This window comes from Mytilus californianus, unplaced genomic scaffold (assembly GCF_021869535.1).
Source record: "Mytilus californianus isolate M0D057914Y unplaced genomic scaffold, xbMytCali1.0.p SCAF_11, whole genome shotgun sequence".
Lineage (NCBI taxonomy): Eukaryota > Metazoa > Mollusca > Bivalvia > Mytilida > Mytilidae > Mytilus > Mytilus californianus.
The window spans coordinates 29,915,477-29,937,899 of record NW_026262593.1 but is presented as its reverse complement, the minus strand read 5'-3'; the positions used below and the strand labels follow the sequence as shown (position 1 = coordinate 29,937,899).

Genomic DNA, 22,423 nt, shown 5'->3' with positions numbered 1-22,423 from the left:
CAGGTCAGTCAGTCAGTACTTACATTTCATATACCCCAGTGAGCATGTGATAAAGGAGACTACAGAAACTAGAATGTCTGCTTCATATCTTGACCTTTTCTTTGATATTGACACAAATTGACGACTTCAAACAAAAATCTATGACAAACTTTGGATGACGATTTTAACTTTCGAACTGTCAATTTCTCCATGTCTCAATAGTATAATATCCTCTTCGCCATCGTATGGTGTTTACATATCTCAATTGATACCCTATCCTCGTGCATGTTGACCCAGTATAGACTTTATGAACAGCGGTGGGCTTCTAACATAAAACTGCTTAAAACAGGCTTCAGATATCAAAGGGATATTCAAACTTATAAGTCGACGACAATATCACAACGTCGTGGCAAAAGTCAAAGAACGACGTAAAATTTTACAAAACACTACATAGAAAACTAAAGATCTACTCCAACCTTACTGAAAACCGGAGGTTATCTCGTGTGCCCCCGGAAGGTGTACACATACAAATTTACAGAAACAAGTTGTTTGCCATCAGCAGTGCGATATCAATGCTAACCTAGTTCAGATATCAAATCAATTATACAGACCAGACCGTAGGGCAGAACGATCACTACAATCGGAAACATTCCACAGTCTACAGTCATGTAATCATGGCAAGTGTATACTGTCGATCAGAGATGGTTTTTTCTTGACTTTTGTTGAGAGATATTTAGAGTTGCAAGCAGCAAGACAAACCATTCCTTACGTATGTTTAGTGCGATGTTAAACTATCATGCATAGAGGAAATTTCTTATCTTGTTGGGATTGAATAACCGAAACTTTCACAATTTTTAAACGAATAAAAGGCGGTTCTATCATTAAAAAAAGTCTTTTTAAAGTTGTTAGTCTATTTTGTAATGATTTATATTCCTATTAATACATTTTATCCCATAAAAAACGTCATGACATTGTTTAAACTCAATTATAAGTCTGTTCTGAAATAATTTTTGTTGCCATTTTTGCATATACCGAGTTCAACATTTATGCCCAAAACACAAGTTTCCACTTTCATTGGGGGTATAAAAGATATTTATATCAGCAATTACATGTTTGTTCATATTTTTCTTTACATTTTGTATAGTTTTGACGGCCGCTGTTCTTATAATTTGAAAAAAATACATCTTTTTAAACTGAAAAACCACCCCCCTTTTTGTAAAGGCGCATACGTTTTCTCGGAAAACTCATTTATGATGAGTTTCCACTTTTTTGATGAAAAATAGAATAAGGAAGAAAATAGATTCAAGTGTTCAATCATTCTACTGCAAAAAGGGTATTTAATTTGGAATTGGATATTCAATTTTGTTTTTCTTTGAAAACGACATGTGACCTTTGATCTTGATTTCTGAAAAACTGCACCATATTTTCTTTTGACGACCAAATTAATTTCAAAGTACACATATTTTCGAATCGAATGATATATGATATAGCCGTGTACTATTTTTGACGATTAAACTTTTATAATTCCGACTTTGGTCACCGGCCTAAATATACTAGACCTATTGCTTATAGTATCTGAGATATGGACTTGACCACCAAAACTTAACCTTGTTCACTGATCCATGAAATGAGGTCAAGGTCAAGTGAAAACTGTCTGATGGGCATGAGGACCTTGCAAGGTACGCACATACCAAATATAGTTATCCTATTACTCATAATAAGAGAGAAATTAACATTACAAAAAATTTTAACTTTTTTTTCTAGTAGTCACTGAACCATGAAAATGAGGTCAAGGACAATGGACATGTGACAGACGGATACTTCGTAACATAAGGCATTTATATACAAAGTATGAAGCATCCAGGTCTTCCACCTTCTAAAACATAAAGCTTTTAAGAAAATATAGTTAACGCCGCCGCCGCCGGATCACTATCCCTATGTCGAGCTTTCTGCGACAAAAGTCGCAGGCTCGACACAAATCACAAAATGAATGAAAAAAAAAATCCAAAAACGTCTTATTATAGAAAAATAATTATTACACAGTTTGTACGATGATTACATATATTTTTTAAAAGTTAATTGTATTACAAACAGTAAAATAATAACAAATAATTATTCCACACAACACTCAAGAAGCAGTCTAACTTATACCAATCAAACATGCTATTCATTGTTGTTGATGTTGTTTGCTGACTGTCTCATTGAAGTATATTAACCTCGCATGTACTTTTATCAAAATGAAACGTTAAATGTAAAAAAAATTGATATATGTTTAAATAAGAGCCAACAAATTTAAAAACATACAGTGCGAAATTACTCTAACAATGTAAATAAATATTGAGAAAAAAACTTTACAAAATTATTATATTTTTAAGGAAGATGTTGATTTCAATCCATTGGCCAGTGCAGTCACTAAAGTTACAGAGCTATCTACGAGCGTCAGTTTGGAACAGATTTTACCAATTCAAGTAACCCAAATTACGTAAGATTTTATTTTTGTTACAGTTATCGTCAGTACCACGTTGTTTTGGCAAAGCATGGCGTCAAATTGGACGTCGATTAGAGGATCAAAATATTGGACGTCGATTTGAGAATGTGACGTCAGATTTGGACGTCGATTTGAGGAACGGACGTCGATTAGAGGCCGGACGTCGATCTGAGTCTAACATATAATTTCAGATACTCTAATATTTTACAGATACCACACGTGAGAACACTGAACAAAGCATGGCGAAATAATCTTTTAGGTATTCTGCTCCGATTCTCTATAGAACTCCCTCCCCGAAGAAATTCAGACGGTGCTAAAGTTTTAATGAGTTTAAGTCCCTGATCTCGTGCTGGAGTGGTAAGTATGTTACTGTTTTGTCTGTAAATATTACCCACAATTCCATCAATACATGTATACTGCAGCATCATACCTAAAAAAAACATATTTCCTTCGTGTGTTTGTTAATTTTTATTGTATTCTGCTTCTAGAGTTATCGCTTGTTTTAAGTGCTATTACGGTTTTAGTTGCTAACTATAAACACAGACTCATCGCATCGACCAACCAAGACGTAACCGTGAAACTTGGACAGTGTTTATTTCATCCGTTCTTCTTCGTAACTGTTGGAGCAGCTTTTGTGCTAGGAACACACACCTGTCAATGAATTCCGTATATTGTGAACATGCTCGTGGGGGAGATGGTATGTTACTAGTATTGATGAGACATAATGGGAAGTGGCCAATTTGAAAGTTGAAATCATTTAACATTTGTCATATCTGTGCCAATATCAAAAAAGGACCAATATATGAAGCAGACCTTCTAGTTTCGGTATTATCCGTAATCTCAAGTTCACTGGGATATGGGAGATGTAAGCATTCGCTGAAATGTGGAGTGACAGAACATCATCAATATATACATTGTATGTAAAATGTTGTTTCTTTTATTCTTTGAGAAGGTTCTGTGTGAATTCTGCTTCTTATGAGAACAAAAAGTCGACTAATAGCACAAATAGTACCCATTGGACTGTATACGTGAGAGAGATACATGTAATGTGTATTCTTACATTCTTATAAAAAGGAAGGAAACTTTCCTCTTAATAGTATAGTAACCTCTTCCTCTAACGGTAACGTATTGATATCAAAATGATCTGCTTCAATCACAGGCCCTGAAGAGAAGGGGCGAATTATATTATCCGGAAGGGTTAGCGATTTCTGCTCCTCTAGTGGCACTTGTAGTGTTTCGAACAGAAATAAAAAATATGACAATGCTTTGTATTTGGTGATAGATCAGAAATGTGCAAAGGACAACGAAATGTGCACCTAAAAACGGAATATATAGGGCGTTATCTATCGTGATATTCCGTAACGATCAAAGACGTCGAAAGATCCATTTTGAGTAGTGATTGTTATGAAATCCAAAGTAAATGTTCGGTAATTTATATATGTAAGACTCAGATCCACGTCTGTTCCTCAAATCAGAGTATCTGACGTCATAGTGAAATTAGATTCCAAATCGACGGCCAATTGTATGACCCTTTAATCGAAGTCTTTTTGTTGTTATCAAATCGACGTCCAACATTTGGCTTCTCTAATCGACGTCCTTTTTACGGATTTGCTGTAATGACGTCACAACTTTATTAAAAAAAAAACTGTCATATTCCTGATTTGATACAGGCATTTTCCGAATACAAATGGTTGGTTGAACCTAAAACTAAAAAAATGTTAAACAGATTTTTAATCTTGCAGATTCCAAATAATCATACTTTTCAACAACTTCTTTATTCTGTCTACTTTTGAGACTGTAAATTGTCTCCTTGATGCCTTTCGTTTATTTTTTTTATCTTTGGGTTATTATCTCATTGTCTTATATCTACATGTCATTTATTTATATGAATATCAAAGGAATAAGACAATGAAGATTGAGTGGATTAATGTTTTTAACCAAAATATTGAAATGCATGTACATGTAATATGATGTCGGCGTTTGTCTTTTTGTCGTTCACTGATGTGCGTCCTTTTATGTTTATTCAGTTGATTATTTTGGACGGGAGATTGCCTACTTTGTTGCTCCTTTTCATACACGTCAACTAAGTCATTAAGAGGTGTAAAGTATATAGATATATGAAAACAATTAGTTTCTTTAAGAAGCTTTTAACAAAGCCAAAATGATAAAGATAATATAAAAAAAGATCAAACTTAGAATAAATAATTAAATTATAAATGACGTAGATGAGAGGAGACTCCAATCGATCGGACGTTTTGGAAATACAACACGTCACACCGGACGTCGATTAGAGGGTACAAATATTGGACACTGATTTGAGAACATTACTTTACATTGGACGTCGATTTGAGGAACAAACGTCGATTAGAGACCGGACGTCGATCTGAGTCTAACATGTATAAGCAGATATGTTTACATACTATAGTTATATGTTACAGCTACTAGTTATGTATTACATGTACATGTTTTTGTGTACAAATACCGTAGTTAGACTTGGTTGAATGCAGACGTTACATAGTATCTCAAGGATCACGAAAGATTTTGACAGTTGCTCAACTATGGTAAATTTTGTTCAAGCTATTTAAATTAAAGAGACATTTAGGTATTCAACGATAAACTTTTATTTCGTAAAACAATAACAGAGTATCTTAATCGTTCACAAAAAACAAAGTTAAATTATCTATTCTTGAGTGATGAAAAATCAAAGAGCAAATCAGAATCGATAGCTAGAGTTAATATCACTACAAAATCCCTCTAAGGTGCAGGATACTGGTAACAAGACTGCGTATAAGTTCTTCAAGAATTATGCAGAAAGTTTGGATAAATATGATAATTATTGGCAAAACTAATTGTATTCTATTATTATTTATTTGCAGCAGGGTTGGGAGAATGCTATAAAATTTTACCAGTCATTCCTTATAATTTAATTTTAAATTCCATTTTTAAGTAGTAAATCATGAAAAAACGTTGATGACGTCAAGGTCACATGACAACATTATGTCTATGAGCTGATAGACAAACTTGAAACTTTCAGCATATCAGAAAACGTGTTACATCCAAAATTAAATTCAGCTTTATTGTATTTATGGATTATTGGGCAAATGTATACTAGGTTTAACCAATTCATAAATCTTAATTTCTATATAAATAGTTTGCTCCACATACATTTTGTGCATTGACTTTTATGTCATATATAGTGCAAAAAGGATAGAGCAGAAAACCAGCAATCCGACGGAATACATATGGACAGATTCAGCCAGAGATGGTCCATTACAAAAGTTACCATCACACATTGTCGCACACATAACTAATCCTTTGTTTTCATAGTAAGCACACAGTGTCTGATTGTTATCCGAAATAAACTTTAACCGTGGAATTTGACTTGCTTCTATCGAAAAGTTTTTTCCATCACAACATCCCCGTATGTAAGACTGGATTGTGCCTAGAATAAAAAAAAAAGTACTATGTTTTGTGATAATGTTAATTTTATACACTTTTGGTCTTCTACATATCAAATATGTTTTCCTCAATATTTTTTGATATTTCATAACCCAAAAGTCAAAGGGTGACTGGGTATATAAATATGGTTACCTTTGTCTTCTTACGATCGGCAGTAAAAAACCTTGCCAAAGTTTGACTATGCATGATGTACAAACATGCCGCAACGTCTATTTGGGATTGGGACGTTAAATCCGAGGCCTCGTATTGCGAGATTGTCACGTTCTCTGTACGTTTAAGAACCCTTGCAACAACTCTTTGTTGGTACGTTATGGCCGTAGATGGATTGTTACATGCAATGGCAAATTATGTTCCTATCCACCATACCTTTATCTCTAGTGGCAATCCAGATTTGCCGTCGGACTGCCTTGCAGGCCCTACCTATTGTATTGATAAGTAATAATTTCTCTCACTGAATATAGATATAAGAAGATGTGGTATGAGTGCCAATAATACAACTCTCCAGCCATCCAAAATATACATGTAATGACGTTATTTAATCAAACAAAAACCAATCAATCAATATTACATGACGTCAAGTTTTGTCTATAAATGGCAGGTGTTTGTTGTGGTAACATCTTATCAAATTAGAAACGTCTACAGTGACAGTGTAAAATGCAAAACTACACAACCCAAGAAAAAAAGACCATATTGTATACTGGTATTTTGTCGCATAACTATTATGTATTTTCAGATTTCAAATAGTGGACATTATTTGAAACACTCAGGAAATACAGCATCTGTTTGAATGGATATCAAATGATTTGTGGACATATAGCTGTGTTCTCAAGTGCTTTGTTTTTTAGTGTTTTAAATTATTTTTAAGAAAACATGTACATACGTTTGATTTGAAAATATAGTCTGGTTTCATCCGTTATCATCCAGTCATTACTAAATCGATGCAAGGGTTCGTTAAGCAACAGTTACAACCCTGTCACAATCATTTGGACATGGTTAAGTCAAGGGATTCTAACTACACAACATAGTCATTATATAACATTGGCCCTGAAGATTTATAGTTACTGAAAGTAATGGATGACAAAGATGGCTTGTAATAATAAATACTGAAAGCTGTATAGCAATATGATAACGAATAAATACATACAATTCCTATAAAACTTTCCTTTGCCTTTCTGCATACAAAGAGTTGTAGTAAATAAAGTCAAAAGTAAAAATGACATAAAAATGCACACACGATCACCTTTTGTGTTTTTACATATTTCAAGCAAATCTGTACATTCCAAAAAATAACAAATTGTGGCATAATTTAATAGAAACAGCCAGGAACGTATTGAATAGAACAAAATAGACAAAATGTGAGATTAAAAAGGGGAGGGTTGAGATAGTTGTCGTAATATCTTGTCACATATCTTGATGTTTTTTCCCGCTTTTTTAAGAATTGAGTGTTAATGGCAGATCTTTGATTATTTCTATTAACTCCATTTACAATAACATTTACAATAACATTTACATTGCCAATTTCACTGCATCAGATGCGCATTTCGACAACTGATGTCTCTTCAGTGATGCGTGAGGCCAACATATTTGAAAATCCAAAATCTTATACATTTGTTGAAGAGGACATGCAGAATTTAGACCCAACTTATGACAATTTAGAGCCTGTCATTTCATAGAACATGTCTGTTGTTGAAGACTTTATAAGTATTTTGATTATTTTTGTCGTTGGGTGGCTGTCTCATTGAAGATATTTAATTTTCTTTCAGTATTCACAAATTTTACCTAATCTTTCTAGTTCTTCTATGCAACAATGTGTCATCCCATATTTGTGGTACTGTCGACAGTCCTGCACCAATGGATCTTTGCCGTATTTTTTCAAAAAGTCATCACTCTTGTTTCTATATTCAGTTTTATACGTATAATGCAGGCCGTGCATTCCTTTAGTTTCAGATTGACAGTCATCTTTACCTTCTGCATCAGAAGTGTCTCTACATTGGAAACAGAAGTCACTTACTCCGACAACTGAAATATAACATTAATATGTACATAGTACAAACAATATTATTTATATCAAACGTCATTAAATGCAATATAATGATTTTCCACCACATAAAGTCAAATTGCTGAAAGACCCCTTCCTAAATTATTAAAATCTAGAGAATTTAAGGACCAAGAAGCATTCTGGTAGACGAATGACTAGCTTTCAATAACCATGTTTGGTCTCTTGTGAAGAGTTGTCTCATTGGCAATCATTACCACATCTTCTTATCTTTATATAAACATCTAAATAAACCAAAGGTATCTTTTATGCCAGGTGAGCACGAAAGGATATCTTTTTATGGTGATATGATAATTTCATCACAAAATAGGTATTACTGGATATTTTCAATTTTATATAGCTTCGAAGATCCCGATTTTTTTTTACATTCACCAGAACATTACGAAGAAGTAAAATTATATGTAATTATCTCTTGAATCTACTCAAGTCAATCTAAATTATCTATTAAAATGGTAAAAACGCAAAGTGAACAATATTAGATATACTTACCGGAGTTAAGCAAAGCGATAACAGATAAACAAAGAACAACTTTCGCCATCTTACACTGCCATTTTTAATTACGGTTTTTAGAACATAGGGTGTTACAAACCCGGTAGTTGTTTCGTTATGATGTGTATGTTACGACTCGATGCTTTCCACTCAAAAGACTTCTCGGTAAACATTTCGTAATTCTAAACCTTTTAAACAGGAACAATAGAATAAATATTTAAATACTATAGGAATACATGCATAAACTATCATATTTCGCTAAACCGTTCAATATATACACATTAAAATTTACATAGTATAACAAGTGAATATCAGTACACCCATTAATGAAGTATGCAAGAGTTTTAAATGTATATTTAAGAAAGGAGGGACGTCTGGAAACTTGCACAAAAATGAAAAAAGCAAAAATTTGTCATGTAAAAGCTAAAAAGAGTCCCACGAAGACGAATATGTTACTTGTGGGTACAATGGTTCGTCCTTCATTCATGGCAGACAATACAGATAATATCCTCAATGTTGAGATTATATACATAACCATGTAAGGAGTGAACCCTAACCATATGGAAATTAAAAAAAAACTCGAAAACTTGTGAACAATATGATCCCCCTGACCCTGGAACATACTGCTTCTGACAACAAATGATTGTTGATGTACACCCATATAAACTTTTTCCACGCAAACGATAATCTATTCACATTTATTCGAAAAGAAAAAATATACCGAGGAATTTTTTGTCAACCGCTTTCGATTAAAGACGTAGTCTGAACGTATTTTTAAAATCATATTCAAACGTTATAATTATTTTTTTATATATACCTTATTTGTATGTGTCGACAGACTTTTTTTTATGTTAGAACCGTAACAACACAGAAGAAGAAACCATGTGCAATCTATGCTTCTCATTGTCTTATCTTGTTACTTTATACAGAAATTAAGCAGCGTTAATTGTAAAATGTATAAGCCAAGTACTCTTGAAAAGGGAATGGACGTGTCTTAATTGGGACGTAGGTTTATTGCAGAAATTCCCTTCGCAAATTGTCACACCAATAGTGTTTTCACTGATATTGTAATATGTACAACGCAAATCGTACGTTCCTTTCTGAATCATCAATATTAAAAGTGATAATTGACTTGATTTGTCCTTTTTTAATGAGAACCATCCATATCCATCACAGTATGTTCGCACGATGGCCATTTTTGGTCTGTAGAAATTATACTTTTAAAAGTTCCACACTATAAAGTACAAAATGTATTTCCTGTTTTCCAACTGAAAGATACTGATTACGAAAATAATATAATTCCCGCAAAGCGCACCTCTAATGATTCCGTTATCAAAACTAAACAGTTGTAGATATGGTTCATGGACAAAGTCAATGCCTATTGTGAATAACTATCAAACTTATTAGCTGTACGAGACCTGTCTATCACGTGATAGATCAGTCGTACACTCACTGAATCAGTACTATCTGTATGGAATGGATGATGTAGCTGCATAGCTATCATATTAGGAGAGCAAGGAAAATTTATTTACCATTGTTAAATTGTTTGATGAATAGTTTTGTTTTCCACTGTTCTTACATTATTAGTGATAGTACTACAGCAGATAATGCGATTAAGCCCACAAAACTGTTTAAAAATTAAAATTGAAAGGACATAACATTATGACATAAAACTTATATACACATGTATATTATATATGATTTTAACTTCTTTTAAAAGAACAGTATACCTCACGATTGTACCATGAGTGTTGTCTGCTGTATTAGTTAAAAGAAATAGAAGCAAATCATTATCACCATTCGACATAAATGTGCGGAAATTAGAAATGCTGTTTATCTCTCAATCAATCAGAATGCCATAGTCCTTTATTAAAGTTTCGTCGAAATCTGTTGTAAATTAGAAAGTAGGAATCTCGATTGTGTTGAAAAAAATAATTGGTATATTTTAGGAATACAACGATGACCAAGTGGATATTTCTCTGTAAGTCTCAAATTAAACTCATTATTCAAGCTTTAAACGTTGTTACATAACATTTAATATTACAGCAGGCTTGTCTGTCAATCATCAGAAACAACCACTTTCTCTAAGGCCGTACGTACATAAAATGTATTGAATTGGAAGAGGTAGGATAGCCGGGGTGTGATGGCCGTCTACATCAGCCGGGCCGCTTACAAATCCATAGATTTTTTTTTTAATTTTTGTGTTGTTGGTACAGAAAATTTCCGTTTCATTGATATAAAATAATCATACTAGGTTCACCGACTTTGTTTTTAGTGTATTAACCAGTCTGTTACCTAGATGGTAATAAAAACCGTCAAAGATCGACGTTTTACAGAGACGTATTGTGGATTTTTTTTCACACATGACACCACGTGACCTTATTAATTTATTCTACATCATTAGAACGTAAATTTATGTATCAACAACATATCATTTTTAAGAAAAATTTATGGATTTGTTATTAGAGATTTGATTATTTAAGACAAATTTAAAAACGTTTTTCGCCGATTTTGTGTGCTAGCTATACAAATGTATTCACCAACTTTTAAAAGAATTCATCCAGTAATAATTTTGGAAAATAAAAGAGATAAATATTTTTGTTCGACTTTCAGTTAAGTTCAACGAGCCAAAGTTGTATACAAAATTTTACCAAAATCCTTCACAATGCCCATGTACTGTACCTTGATCTTAAATGTGGTTCTCAAGGAGGGCACTAATTACTTAAGTATAACATAATAATATCGAAAGACAGACTGCACCATGTCCAAAAGAAATAAAATGCAAAAAGATAAAAATGTATCCACTGAACATAAAATAGAACAATAAAGATTCATAAGCATAAATCCAAACCATTGCATGGACACTACCAGTATTGCTTTGGACGTGTAAGCATACATATCAACCAAAACACTACTTGTACATTAACAACAATGCTTTGGACGTGTAAGCATAAACATAAACCACAAACACTGCATGGACATAAACATCATTTATTTGGACGTGTAAGCATAAACATAAACTCAAAACACTTCAATGATATCTACAGCATTGTTTTGGACGTGTAAGCAAAATAAAAAACAGAAATCACTGCATGGTTATTAACAGCATTGATTTGGACGTGTAAGCATAAACAATAACCCCAAACACTGAATGGACATGTACATCATTGCTCTGGACGTGTAAGCATAAACTTAAACCAAAAACACTTCATGGACATTAACAGCATTGCTTTCGACGTGTAAGCAATGCTTAATTAGTCACACCCGTAAACATCTTATGAATGTTGCTGATTTGAAATGGTAATTAGTTTTTTATAAGTATTATCATGCATGAATAGTCAGAAGTCCATTAGTCACACCCGTAAACATCATTCTAATGCATGTTGCTGATTTGAAATGGTAATTAGATTTTATAAGTATTATCATGCATGAATAGTCAGAAGTCCATTAGTCACACCCGTAAACATATAATGACTGTTGTTGATTTGAAATGGTAATTAGTTTTATAAGTATTATCATGCATGAATAGTCAGAAGTCCATTAGTCACACCCGTTAACATCTAATTACTGTTGCTGATTTGAAATGGTAATTAGTTTTTATAAGTATTATCATGCATGTATAATAAGAAGTCCATAAGTCACACCCGTAAACATCTAATGACTGTTGCTGATTTGAAATGGTAATTAGTTTTTATAAGTATTATTATGCATGTATAGTCAGAAGTCCATTATTAGGGATGGACTTCTGGTATTGTACATATAGTTATGTGTACATTTTCTAATTAAACATGTTAGATTTCATATTTTATTAATCTGAAAAATAAATATACATAGACAAAATAGCAAACAACTGATTCGAGAGAATAAGACAGAGTGTCTGTCATCTGATCTACATAACTTACAAAAATCAAAGTAAGGAAGTACAAGTACTTTGAGCATTTTTTAATTGTACTCAATATTTCATAACCTAGAACTGTCATATCAAATATTTCCGAAGTAGCCATAATTATATTCCACGTCTCTTTTAATATTCATCTCTGAATTTGAAACCCTGTATAACTAAAACATTATAGTAATGGCGGTTTTTAAGAAACCATTTTTGCGTTACTTGTTTAATTTGTTTTATTCAGAAGTATATATATTTTCACTGATGTGGAATTGTGAAACTTTCTTCAGAGATATTTGATAAGACAGTCCATGTATAACACTAATAAATGCTTAATTTTAAGAAACATCTTTTGATTTGTCAGTTGTATCACCATACCGCTCAAGTGTCATGATTACGAAAAACCATATAGAAAAATATGAACGCAAATAATTTCAAAGTTTTATATGTATGTAAATTTTTCGCCGCAGAGGTTGGTCCATTACAGAAATTTCCTCGACACATTGTAACACAAGTTGTTGTGAGACTTTCTGTATTATGTTGACACAGAGAATCGTTGTTTTTTTGGATATACTTCAGTTTTTTTAACTTCTTTGTATCAAACGACCAGTTAATCCCATCACAACATGTTCTTATATACGCTTTTATGAATCCTGAAATATAAAATATATATACAATGTATATAAATAACGATAAGGTGTATTGGTAATGGGTATCCTTTCCGTTTCCAACTTAGCATACAAGACTGTATTAAATTGCCACTGTATCGGGCCATGTCGCTCACACGAATTGTAGAATGAAGAAGAACACTTTTAAAGTGTACGATTTTTTACCATTGTTAATTAAAAGAATAGACTTATAAATATAACTGTTTTATTCTATTGACTGATTTTTGGTGTGGTTCGTGTTGCTCCATTTTAAGTTTTCTCTGTGTGTTTTCGAGACTGTCGTTGTTTTTGGAAAATATGATGTTTTATTTTTCTTCGACATATGTTTGTTATGCCCCTTGCATGCTACCTTCTTTCTTTAAAAAAAAAACGTATAGACTATATTGTTAAAAAACGTATAGACTATATTTTTAAAGCGTATAGCCTATATTGTTAAAACGTATAGGATATATTGTTAAAACGTATGGACTATATTGTTAACATATAGACTATATTGTTCACGTATAGACTATAATGTTAAAACGTTTAGACTATACTGTAAACGTATAGACTGTATTAATTGTTTAAAAAAAGTAAAGACTATTTTGTTAAACGTAAAGACTATATTGTTAAAACGTAAAGACTATATCATTAAAACGTATAGACAATATTGTTAAAACGTATAGACTATATTGTTAAAACGTATAGGCTATATTGTTAAAACGTATAGGATATATTGTTAATACGTATAGACTATATTGTTAAAATGTAAGGACTATATTGTTCACGTATAGACCATATGGTTAACGTATAGACTTATATTGTAAACGCATAGACTATGTGGTTAATACGTATAGGACATATTGTTAACGTACAGACTATATTGTTAATACGTATAGATTATATTGTTAATACGTTTAGACTATATTATTAAAGTATATACTTATATTGTTAACGTATAGACTATATTGATAATATGATACAGTGTTCCAGCTAGGATTTGAAAATAGAGGGGCGCGTTTTTAAAAAAGGGCACTTTAGCGCGTTCTCACTGAGAAATAATCAAATACTTAATATTACCACATAATGACATATTTTTAGCAAGCATGTAGCTAAGTTAAATACTCTATACTATTATATACAAGTTAAAAAATCATTTATTTAGAACATATAAGTTAAAATCAAACTGAGAGCACTAATAGTCATTACTATATTCATTTCTCTTTCAGAACTACAGTCCAGATTTTTTCAAAGAAGAGTTCAAATGCAAATAAATATTAAACAACATTGACAAGTCTTCTGTTTTTCTTTTTGAAGAAGGTTGTCACACATTGGTCAAGAATTTTTTCAAATTTAGTTTCATCACAGTTTAATCTTACAGTTAATATTTTTGTTAATGTCTGTGTTTTCAAGTTTGCCCTGTGACTTGTCTTTATCAATTTGACCTGAGAGAATATTCTCTCCACCTCTGCTGTACTGAGTGGTTGTATTATTGCAACACTGAATAGTTTTGCAACAAGAGGGTACATAGATAATAGGTTTTTATCCTTATGACAAGGTGAATGAAATAGCTCTAGCAGACTAGGTAAGGAACGATCTGTAAGTTCTGCTGATGACACAAGAGCTATAAAGTCCTGCTATTGAATAAGGAGAGTTTCAGGGTCCATGTCAAATGTATTTGCCAGAGCTTCTATCTCTGTATAACCATACATTGTTTCAATGTTGTCTGTTCCTGTAAGGTCTAAAATGGCCAACTGATCGATTGTGTCAGCATCCTTAAATCTAACTGTTATATTTTCAATTAATCCATTGAGAAAGCACTCTCTGACTTTAGTGTCAAAATCTACTGAAGGGGGAGGGGGGGGGGCAGTAATGTTACATGTGCTTCTTAAATGTTCCTCTTTTTGAAGCCATGGGCCATTCTGGGTCTTTCTTGTTGTCAACAAATGGACAGTTTTCTCCACACTTGTTTTAATGTTGCCAAGATGAACATCCCTCTTCTGAAAAACAAGTGAGAGGCTACAAATGTGTGGCAGCACATCTGCAAGTAGCAAAACAGCTTTCAGCATGGCAGGATCTTTAAGATTTTTAAGCAAGCCATTTCCCACTGGATCAGTTCGAATTTCTGCCGACTCTAAATGAACAACAAGAGACCTGTATGATCGTGCAATTGAGGATATTGCTTGGTCATGACTTAGCCAGCGATGATGTTTTGCTAGTTTAATAGCTAAAGGTGCCTGATCAAAAGCTTTCTGTATTTCTTTAAGTCTATCAGTGTTGCAGCAGCTATATTTATAATACTTATATAAAGCTTCAAGCACCTGGTCAAGCTTCTTCATGAGTGGGATTTGCTTAAAACTGTCTCTGCAGGCAAGGGCTAAACGGTGATCTCTGCAATGATGTGTCAAAAGGTGAGGGTTAAGGTCCTTCAGTTGTTTGGAAACACCATTAATGCGGCCTGTAAAAACGGCTGCACCATCTGATGCAAATCCTGCCATATCTTGAATTGAAAGTTCACGGCTACTTAATTCGTCTGTTATAGCTACAGTTATGTTATCTGCTTTTGCATTTGGCAATTCAATGTCTGTTAAGAATCCATTTTGAACTTTACCATCCTTGCTAATGTAACGTGTACAAATAGCTAAATGCTTAATTGTCCTGTTATCGGTAACTTCATCTACCATTGTAGCATAACATGGACTGGCTTTCATATCATCCAACAGCAGTTGATGTACTTTTGAACTTAATATTTCCAACAATTCATGAACTGTATCCCAGCTTGAATAAGTAGCATTTTTAGCTAAACGAAGTTTAGATAAATCTGTTGCTCCAACATCAATGCAGAGATCAACTGTTGATCCAAATAAGTCAAGTGGCAAGTGATGGCGCAGAATAAAAAATAGAACTTTCAGAGCATCCTTCACTGCTTTTTGTGCACCAGTAGATATATTAGAAGCCATGTCATCAATGGTGTGTGCCATATCTAAAGTTATTGCATATTTATGTTGTTCACTGTCTTGATGGATTTGTATCTTATCTTTGCGCAACAGCTTATAACCTACAGTAGACCATGTCTGACTACCATTACTTCCGAGTGATTGATGCTTGTTACAAAGTTTGCAAAGCATGACATCAACTAATGTTCCATCCTCACTAAAGTCTTTGTCAAAATATAACCAGGAATAGACTATATTGTTAATACGTATAGACTATATTGTTAATACGTATAGACTATATTGTTAAAATGTAAGGACTATATTGTTAACGTATAGACTATATTGATAATAGTATAAACTATATTGTTAATACGTATAGACTATAATGTAAGGACTATATTATTAAAACGTATAGGCTATATTGTTAAAAGGTATAGGATATATTGTTAAAACGTATAGACTATATTGTTAAAATGTAAGGACTATATTGTTAACGTATAGACTATATTGATAATAGTATAGACTATATTGTTAACGTATAGACTATATTGATAATAGTATAGACTATATTGGTAATACGTATAGACTATATTTTTAAAATGTAAGGACTATATTGTTAACGTATAGACTATATTGATAATAGTATAGACTATATTGTTAATACGTATAGACTATATTGTTAAAATGTAAGGACTATATTGTTAACGTATAGACTATATTGATAATAGTATAGACTATATTGTTAATACGTATAGACTATATTGTTAAAATGTAAGGACTATATTGTTAACGTATAGACCATATTGTTAACGTATAGACTTATATTGTTAACGCATATACTATGTTGTTAATACTTATAGGCCATATTGTTAACGTACAGACTATATTGTGAATACGTATAGACTATATTGGTGATACGTTAAGACTATATTGTTTACGTATAGACTATATAGTTAACGTATGGACTATATTGTTAATACGTATAGACTTTATCATCAAGGCATAGTTTACTAACATACCTCCTCCTTCAAATTCCTCTATGCAACAATAGGTATGGTTAGTCAAAGCACTACAATTCTGTACGTACGGGTCGTCTTTAAAATCTTTCATGAAAACATCCGTATTGTTCCCATACTCATGAAATAGCTTAGTATGAAGCTTTTCCATCCTTTCTGTATTCGCTTGGCAGTCATTTTTACCTTCATTGCTTGAAGAGTCCCTACAGGCAAAACACATGGCAGTTTCACATTGTGTTTCTGAAACATTCAAAAAGAATCCAATTAATTTTACATCACTTATGCCTTATATTAAGTCAGGTAAATATCAGACCTGCGAAGAACAAGTCATTCCGACAACCTTTAAACACACAGTATTAAGAGCGAGCAGCCAACAGCATATACATTTACTTTTCTAGTATATATGTGTGTTCATTTACACCATGATGTCATTTAATGTAATTGATATCCTGCATTTATCATTGCTAAATACATTAAAACAAGGTCAAATTTCTGAAATACCCCCTCCTAAATTTGTTTGAAATCTTTATCTTTTTTGATTAACCATAATATCATTTTGTAAACTAGAACCAACGGGCTAACGCCCTGCATGATTAAATATTCTATATAGCACTTGGGAATTTGTTAATTTCCCTCACAATTTCAAATGTGCATATTAAAAGATTCAAATCCAGAAATCATTATTCCAGCTGTTGAGGTGTTTTTGAAGAGTAGCCTTTTATACTAGCATTTCAATTAATGTCTGTATTTGATTATGATCTGTCGATAACATTAATTTACAAATGAAATAATAAAATTGGTAGGAATGGGACGATTCTAGCTCATAATACTAGAATTCACAAAAATACTAACAAAAAATGGATGTTGTCAGGAATTTAGAAGAAGTTCTTGGAATGAAATATTTCACTTATCAAAGATAAAATTATTCATCGAATATCAATGTGTACATAAATAAAGAACAAAATAATATGCATTTAAAATCCACATATTATAGTAAAACTATTTAAACATTAAATTTAAAGCAGTATTGGTGATCGATCAAATGTGAAAACTTCCTCGTTGAGTCTATTCATTTCAAACAAAAGATTTTGTAAACGTTATATGATTCTTATATGTTTTATCATCCAGTGTATTTTAATTGTGTAATCACGTACCATAACCATATATATATATATATGTGTGTGTGTGTATGTGTGCGTAGATCAATTCGGTGTTATTTAAAAAGGTTTATGTTGCCTTAGTTTTTGCCATTACTTCTTTTATATAAAATCGAACTTTACTGGTAATTATATACTATTGTTTAAAATTGAAATTAAAAAAAAACTTATTTTCTACATTGAAATGGCGTTGTCGGGGCCTTTTATAAATAGCCGACTATACGGTATGGGTTTTTCTCATTGTTGAAGGCCGTACAGTTGCCTATAATTGCCTATAATAGCTTACATTCAATTCATTCGAACTCTGGTGGATATAGTTGTCTCATTGGCAATCATACCACATTTCTTTATTTTTATATTGTAATGTTTTGCCATTACTAAAAAGGTTTGAGTTATGTCCAAATTCTTTGAATACACGGTTCGAAACCAAAAACTTACCGGAAATAAGAACAACAAAGAATAGAAGTCTAACAATCCAAACAGTCTTCATAATGATGAATTCATTATTTTATGTTAAATCGGAGAGCACACAAACCCGGTAGTATATTGTAACGGGTCACTAGTTTTCATATGCAATAAACTTTTAAACATTTAACGTAACGATATTCAGTGCTGTTTAAATATTTATGTAGAAGAATAGAAGAATATTAAATTTCCTTTTTGAATAGTCAGTTGGAAATAAAGCTCATTCATGAAGACAAAAAAGTTCACGGCAGATATGTCCCTACTTATATATTTCTTGAATGGAAATCATTAAAAAACGATAAAATAAGTACTATTCCGGTGTCAGTTGGAACATACGTCCATGAACAACCATGCAAACTGAGACAAACATTTGAATAATCAAAATCACATTAACTCCATTCCAATTAAGACCAGTCTGAAATCCATTCCAATTAAGATCAGTATGTCAACACGGAAAGCATTTCCTGCTTTGCAGGCATCATGTACAAGAATTATGATTGAAAGAAAACAAACGTACTAAAGTTACTATAAAAGACAGGGTCAGTCATGTTCTTGGCTTTTACAGTTACTTTATTACCTTTGTCAATTCTTTTTCAATCATAATTCTTGATTCTTGTATATGATGCCTGCATAGCAAGAGATTATTAAGACTACCTGGTCTTACTTGGAATGGAGTTAATGAGATACTCATAGGTGTTATTCAAATGTTTGTTTGTTTGCCTGTTCATAGACCTATGTCTACTTGTTATCATATAACTTGCCAGACTATGATAATATTGCCAAACTATGATAACAAGTGGGCATGTGAGATCAATGATATGTGTAACTGCTTAAACTGAGACACTGTAACACTCGTGGAAAGGATATATAGTCTTGGACTGTCTTTTTATTATACGTGCGTCAGAAAGTTTTTATATGTTGACGGTTGGATCAACTGAACATCAATAAAAGTGCTGGTTCTTGCTTTTTGTGTCCGTTTTTATTTTTTGAACGGAATAGATACATCACATCCCTTCTTTTCCATTATAGAACTTAAGGTGGATCATCGGTATAATTTTCCTCAGATATTATTTTCATATACTTTTTCAAAATGTAGATCTGAACATGCTTTTCAAAAAATATAATAAAAAGTATGGGCATTGTGATATTTTTCAAACTACAAGTCGTGCAAAATTGCTTAAATTTGCATAGATTATTCATAAAAAAACTACTGATTTTGTGAATACAAAGAAATCTATGAGATAAAAATTTGAAATAAAATATGAGAAGATGGGTTTTATTAAATGCTTGAGAATATAAAAAAAGAGTCTTCGAACGTGTTTTCTTGTTACATTTAAGAATTGAAAATTTCTTTAACATTTCCTTATAAAAAATTACTATTTGAGCTATCTCCCCTTATATTGCTAAGTTGAAAAATTGATACAAACTAAAACAAATATTTGGTATTTGTTAAATCAGTCTAAACAATTCTATAAATTACTCATTGTCCTTTATTCAAATAAACAGTCTTACACACTAATTGCTAATCTGTTTAAAAATTTGCAGTTTTAAGCAAAGAACAAGACCGATTGAGTACTGCTATTTTACAATAAAAAATGGCAGTATACAGTTAGTCTTATTGTGCAATAATTTTAATCGTTTTTTTCTCGTTGTCTTGCTAACGCATTTTTAGAAGTTAAAGGTCAAATAACCCTGTCGGTCAGGTTGCTCTTTCTTCATAATAAAGCATCAAAATTAAGTAAACGCCATAGGCTACTATAGATTGTATTTAAGTTTGTTATAACAAAGATATGTCTCTGGTTAACAATAAACCATGGCCGAAACGACTTTACAAAGTATGAACTTGATAGATCACATTAAAGCTCAAACAGCCAAAGGTCTTTTTACAGGCATGGTCCTATTAGACCTACAGAAGGCATTTGACACAGTAGATCACAAGATATTATGTGACAAATTAGAAGTAATTGGGGTTAGATCTATACCTTGGTTTAAGTCATATTTAACAAACAGAAAACAGGTTGTAAGTGTAAATGGGGTGATTTCAGAAGTGTGTAATATTACATGTGGTGTCCCTCAAGGTAGCTTACTGGGTCCACTTTTGTTTTTGATCTATGTCAATGATGTTCAAACTAGCATCGACTCAGATTGTAAAGTTTTGATATATGCAGATGATACTGCAATTTTATTTTCCCATATAGACCCTGGGGTCATCTCGCATAAATTGTCCAGAATGCTGGAATCATGCCATGATTGGTTAACTGACAATAAATTGTCCTTACATTTGGGAAAGACGGAGAGTATAATAATTTATAATTTTTGGTCCTGGTCGAAAACCGGTCTTTAATATCGGGTGATTTTGCTATCTCCTGTAATGGTATTAATATTGAATCCAAAACTTTTGTAAAATATTTGGGAATAATAATTGATCAGTTTCTAACTGGTGATTTTATTGTCAACTCTATAGTGAAAAAAGTCAATCAAAGGCTTAAATTTTTATATAGAAACAAAGAGTGTCTAAATTTTCAATCTAGGAAAACATTGTGCTCTTCCCTGATTCAATGTCATTTTGACTATGCATGTGCATGCTGGTATGAAGGTATATCAAAACAAATGAAGAATAAACTTCAAGTGGCACAAAATAAGATTGTGAGATTTATTCTGCAATAACATCCCAGAAAGAGTGTGACATATATTGAATTTAAGAAATTGGGCTTTTTAAATATTAGTAATAGAGTCAAACAACTAAGACTCAATCATGTTTTCAACATTTTTAACAATATATGCCCAAATTATTTACATACTAATTTTGTTAAAAATGAAACAAATACAAGATCTAGTAGTAAAAACCCACCACTTTCTTTTATAATGGAATAAAAGACTGGAATTCGTTACCAGACATGATTAAAAGTTGCTCTAAAAAATATAATTTTAAAGTACAAGTGAAAAAAATTTTGATGGATAAATTTAAATCCATCTTTAATAGTGAATTTGTTTTTTTATTAATTATACTGGGGCTTTGACCATTTATCTGTGATAAATTCTAAATGATTTGTGCGTGTATTTTCTATGTGTCAACCCTTGGTGTAAACTGGAAGTCTCGTTATAAAAGGACCCCACTGGAAATAAGTTTTACTACCTTTTGTGGGTCATCCTAAGATATTAGGCTACAGTGAAAATCTAGTCAAGTTAAATTTCACTCATTATTTAATCTAGTCTAATCATATTATCAAAATATCATGAAAATTTTCATAATTTTATTTTTTATTTCTTAAATTAAAATTTTTAGTAAACATGTATATCATTTTAGTGTCTATAAACTATGTCTAGTGCTATATCTGTGTCTTTGTAATATTTTGTATCTGTCAAATTCATGCCTTTTTATCTTGAATAAATATATATATATATAACGAACTGGCAGTATGGCCGAATCGACTGTGACCGTACTCGCAGTGTAGCCGAAACGTTTTGCATCGGGTCAAACTCGAAAATCAAAGGATTAAAAAAAAAATACACAGATCTGACTTCTATTTCATCGGAAGTCGGAATTCGGACTATAACTCCGTACTCGATCCAGATATTTCAATGATATGTAAATTTCCGGTTTCGATAAGTTTCTGATATATTTTTTACTTGGATAAAAATACTAAGATATAGAAACCTTGTAACTCTGAAGGGTTATTTTAAGTCATTTTATGAGTTGATTATCGGAAATATTCTAATGACATGTTGAATGCATTGGTATGGTCAAATGTTAAGGTTCATGTGGACCCTTTGGCTAAAATGGCTGCATTTTCACCTCAAAATTTACTCTGAGTACAGACAAACCTGCGCATCTGGAAAAGTTT

General features: G+C 32.1%; 1 protein-coding gene across 1 annotated transcript; it reads right to left on the bottom strand.

Moving 5' to 3' along the window:
* Window positions 1-5,070: 5,070 nt before the first annotated feature.
* LOC127719878 (uncharacterized) lies at window positions 5,071-8,637 on the bottom strand. The gene is made up of 3 exons (XM_052226232.1): window positions 8,472-8,637; window positions 7,706-7,945; window positions 5,071-5,909 (listed from the first exon to the last, which is right to left on the bottom strand). The coding sequence occupies exons 1-3, from the start codon at window positions 8,518-8,520 to the stop codon at window positions 5,650-5,652; spliced, it is 549 nt and encodes a 182-aa protein (XP_052082192.1). The 5' UTR covers window positions 8,521-8,637; the 3' UTR covers window positions 5,071-5,649.
* Between the last annotated feature and the right edge of the window lie 13,786 nt (window positions 8,638-22,423).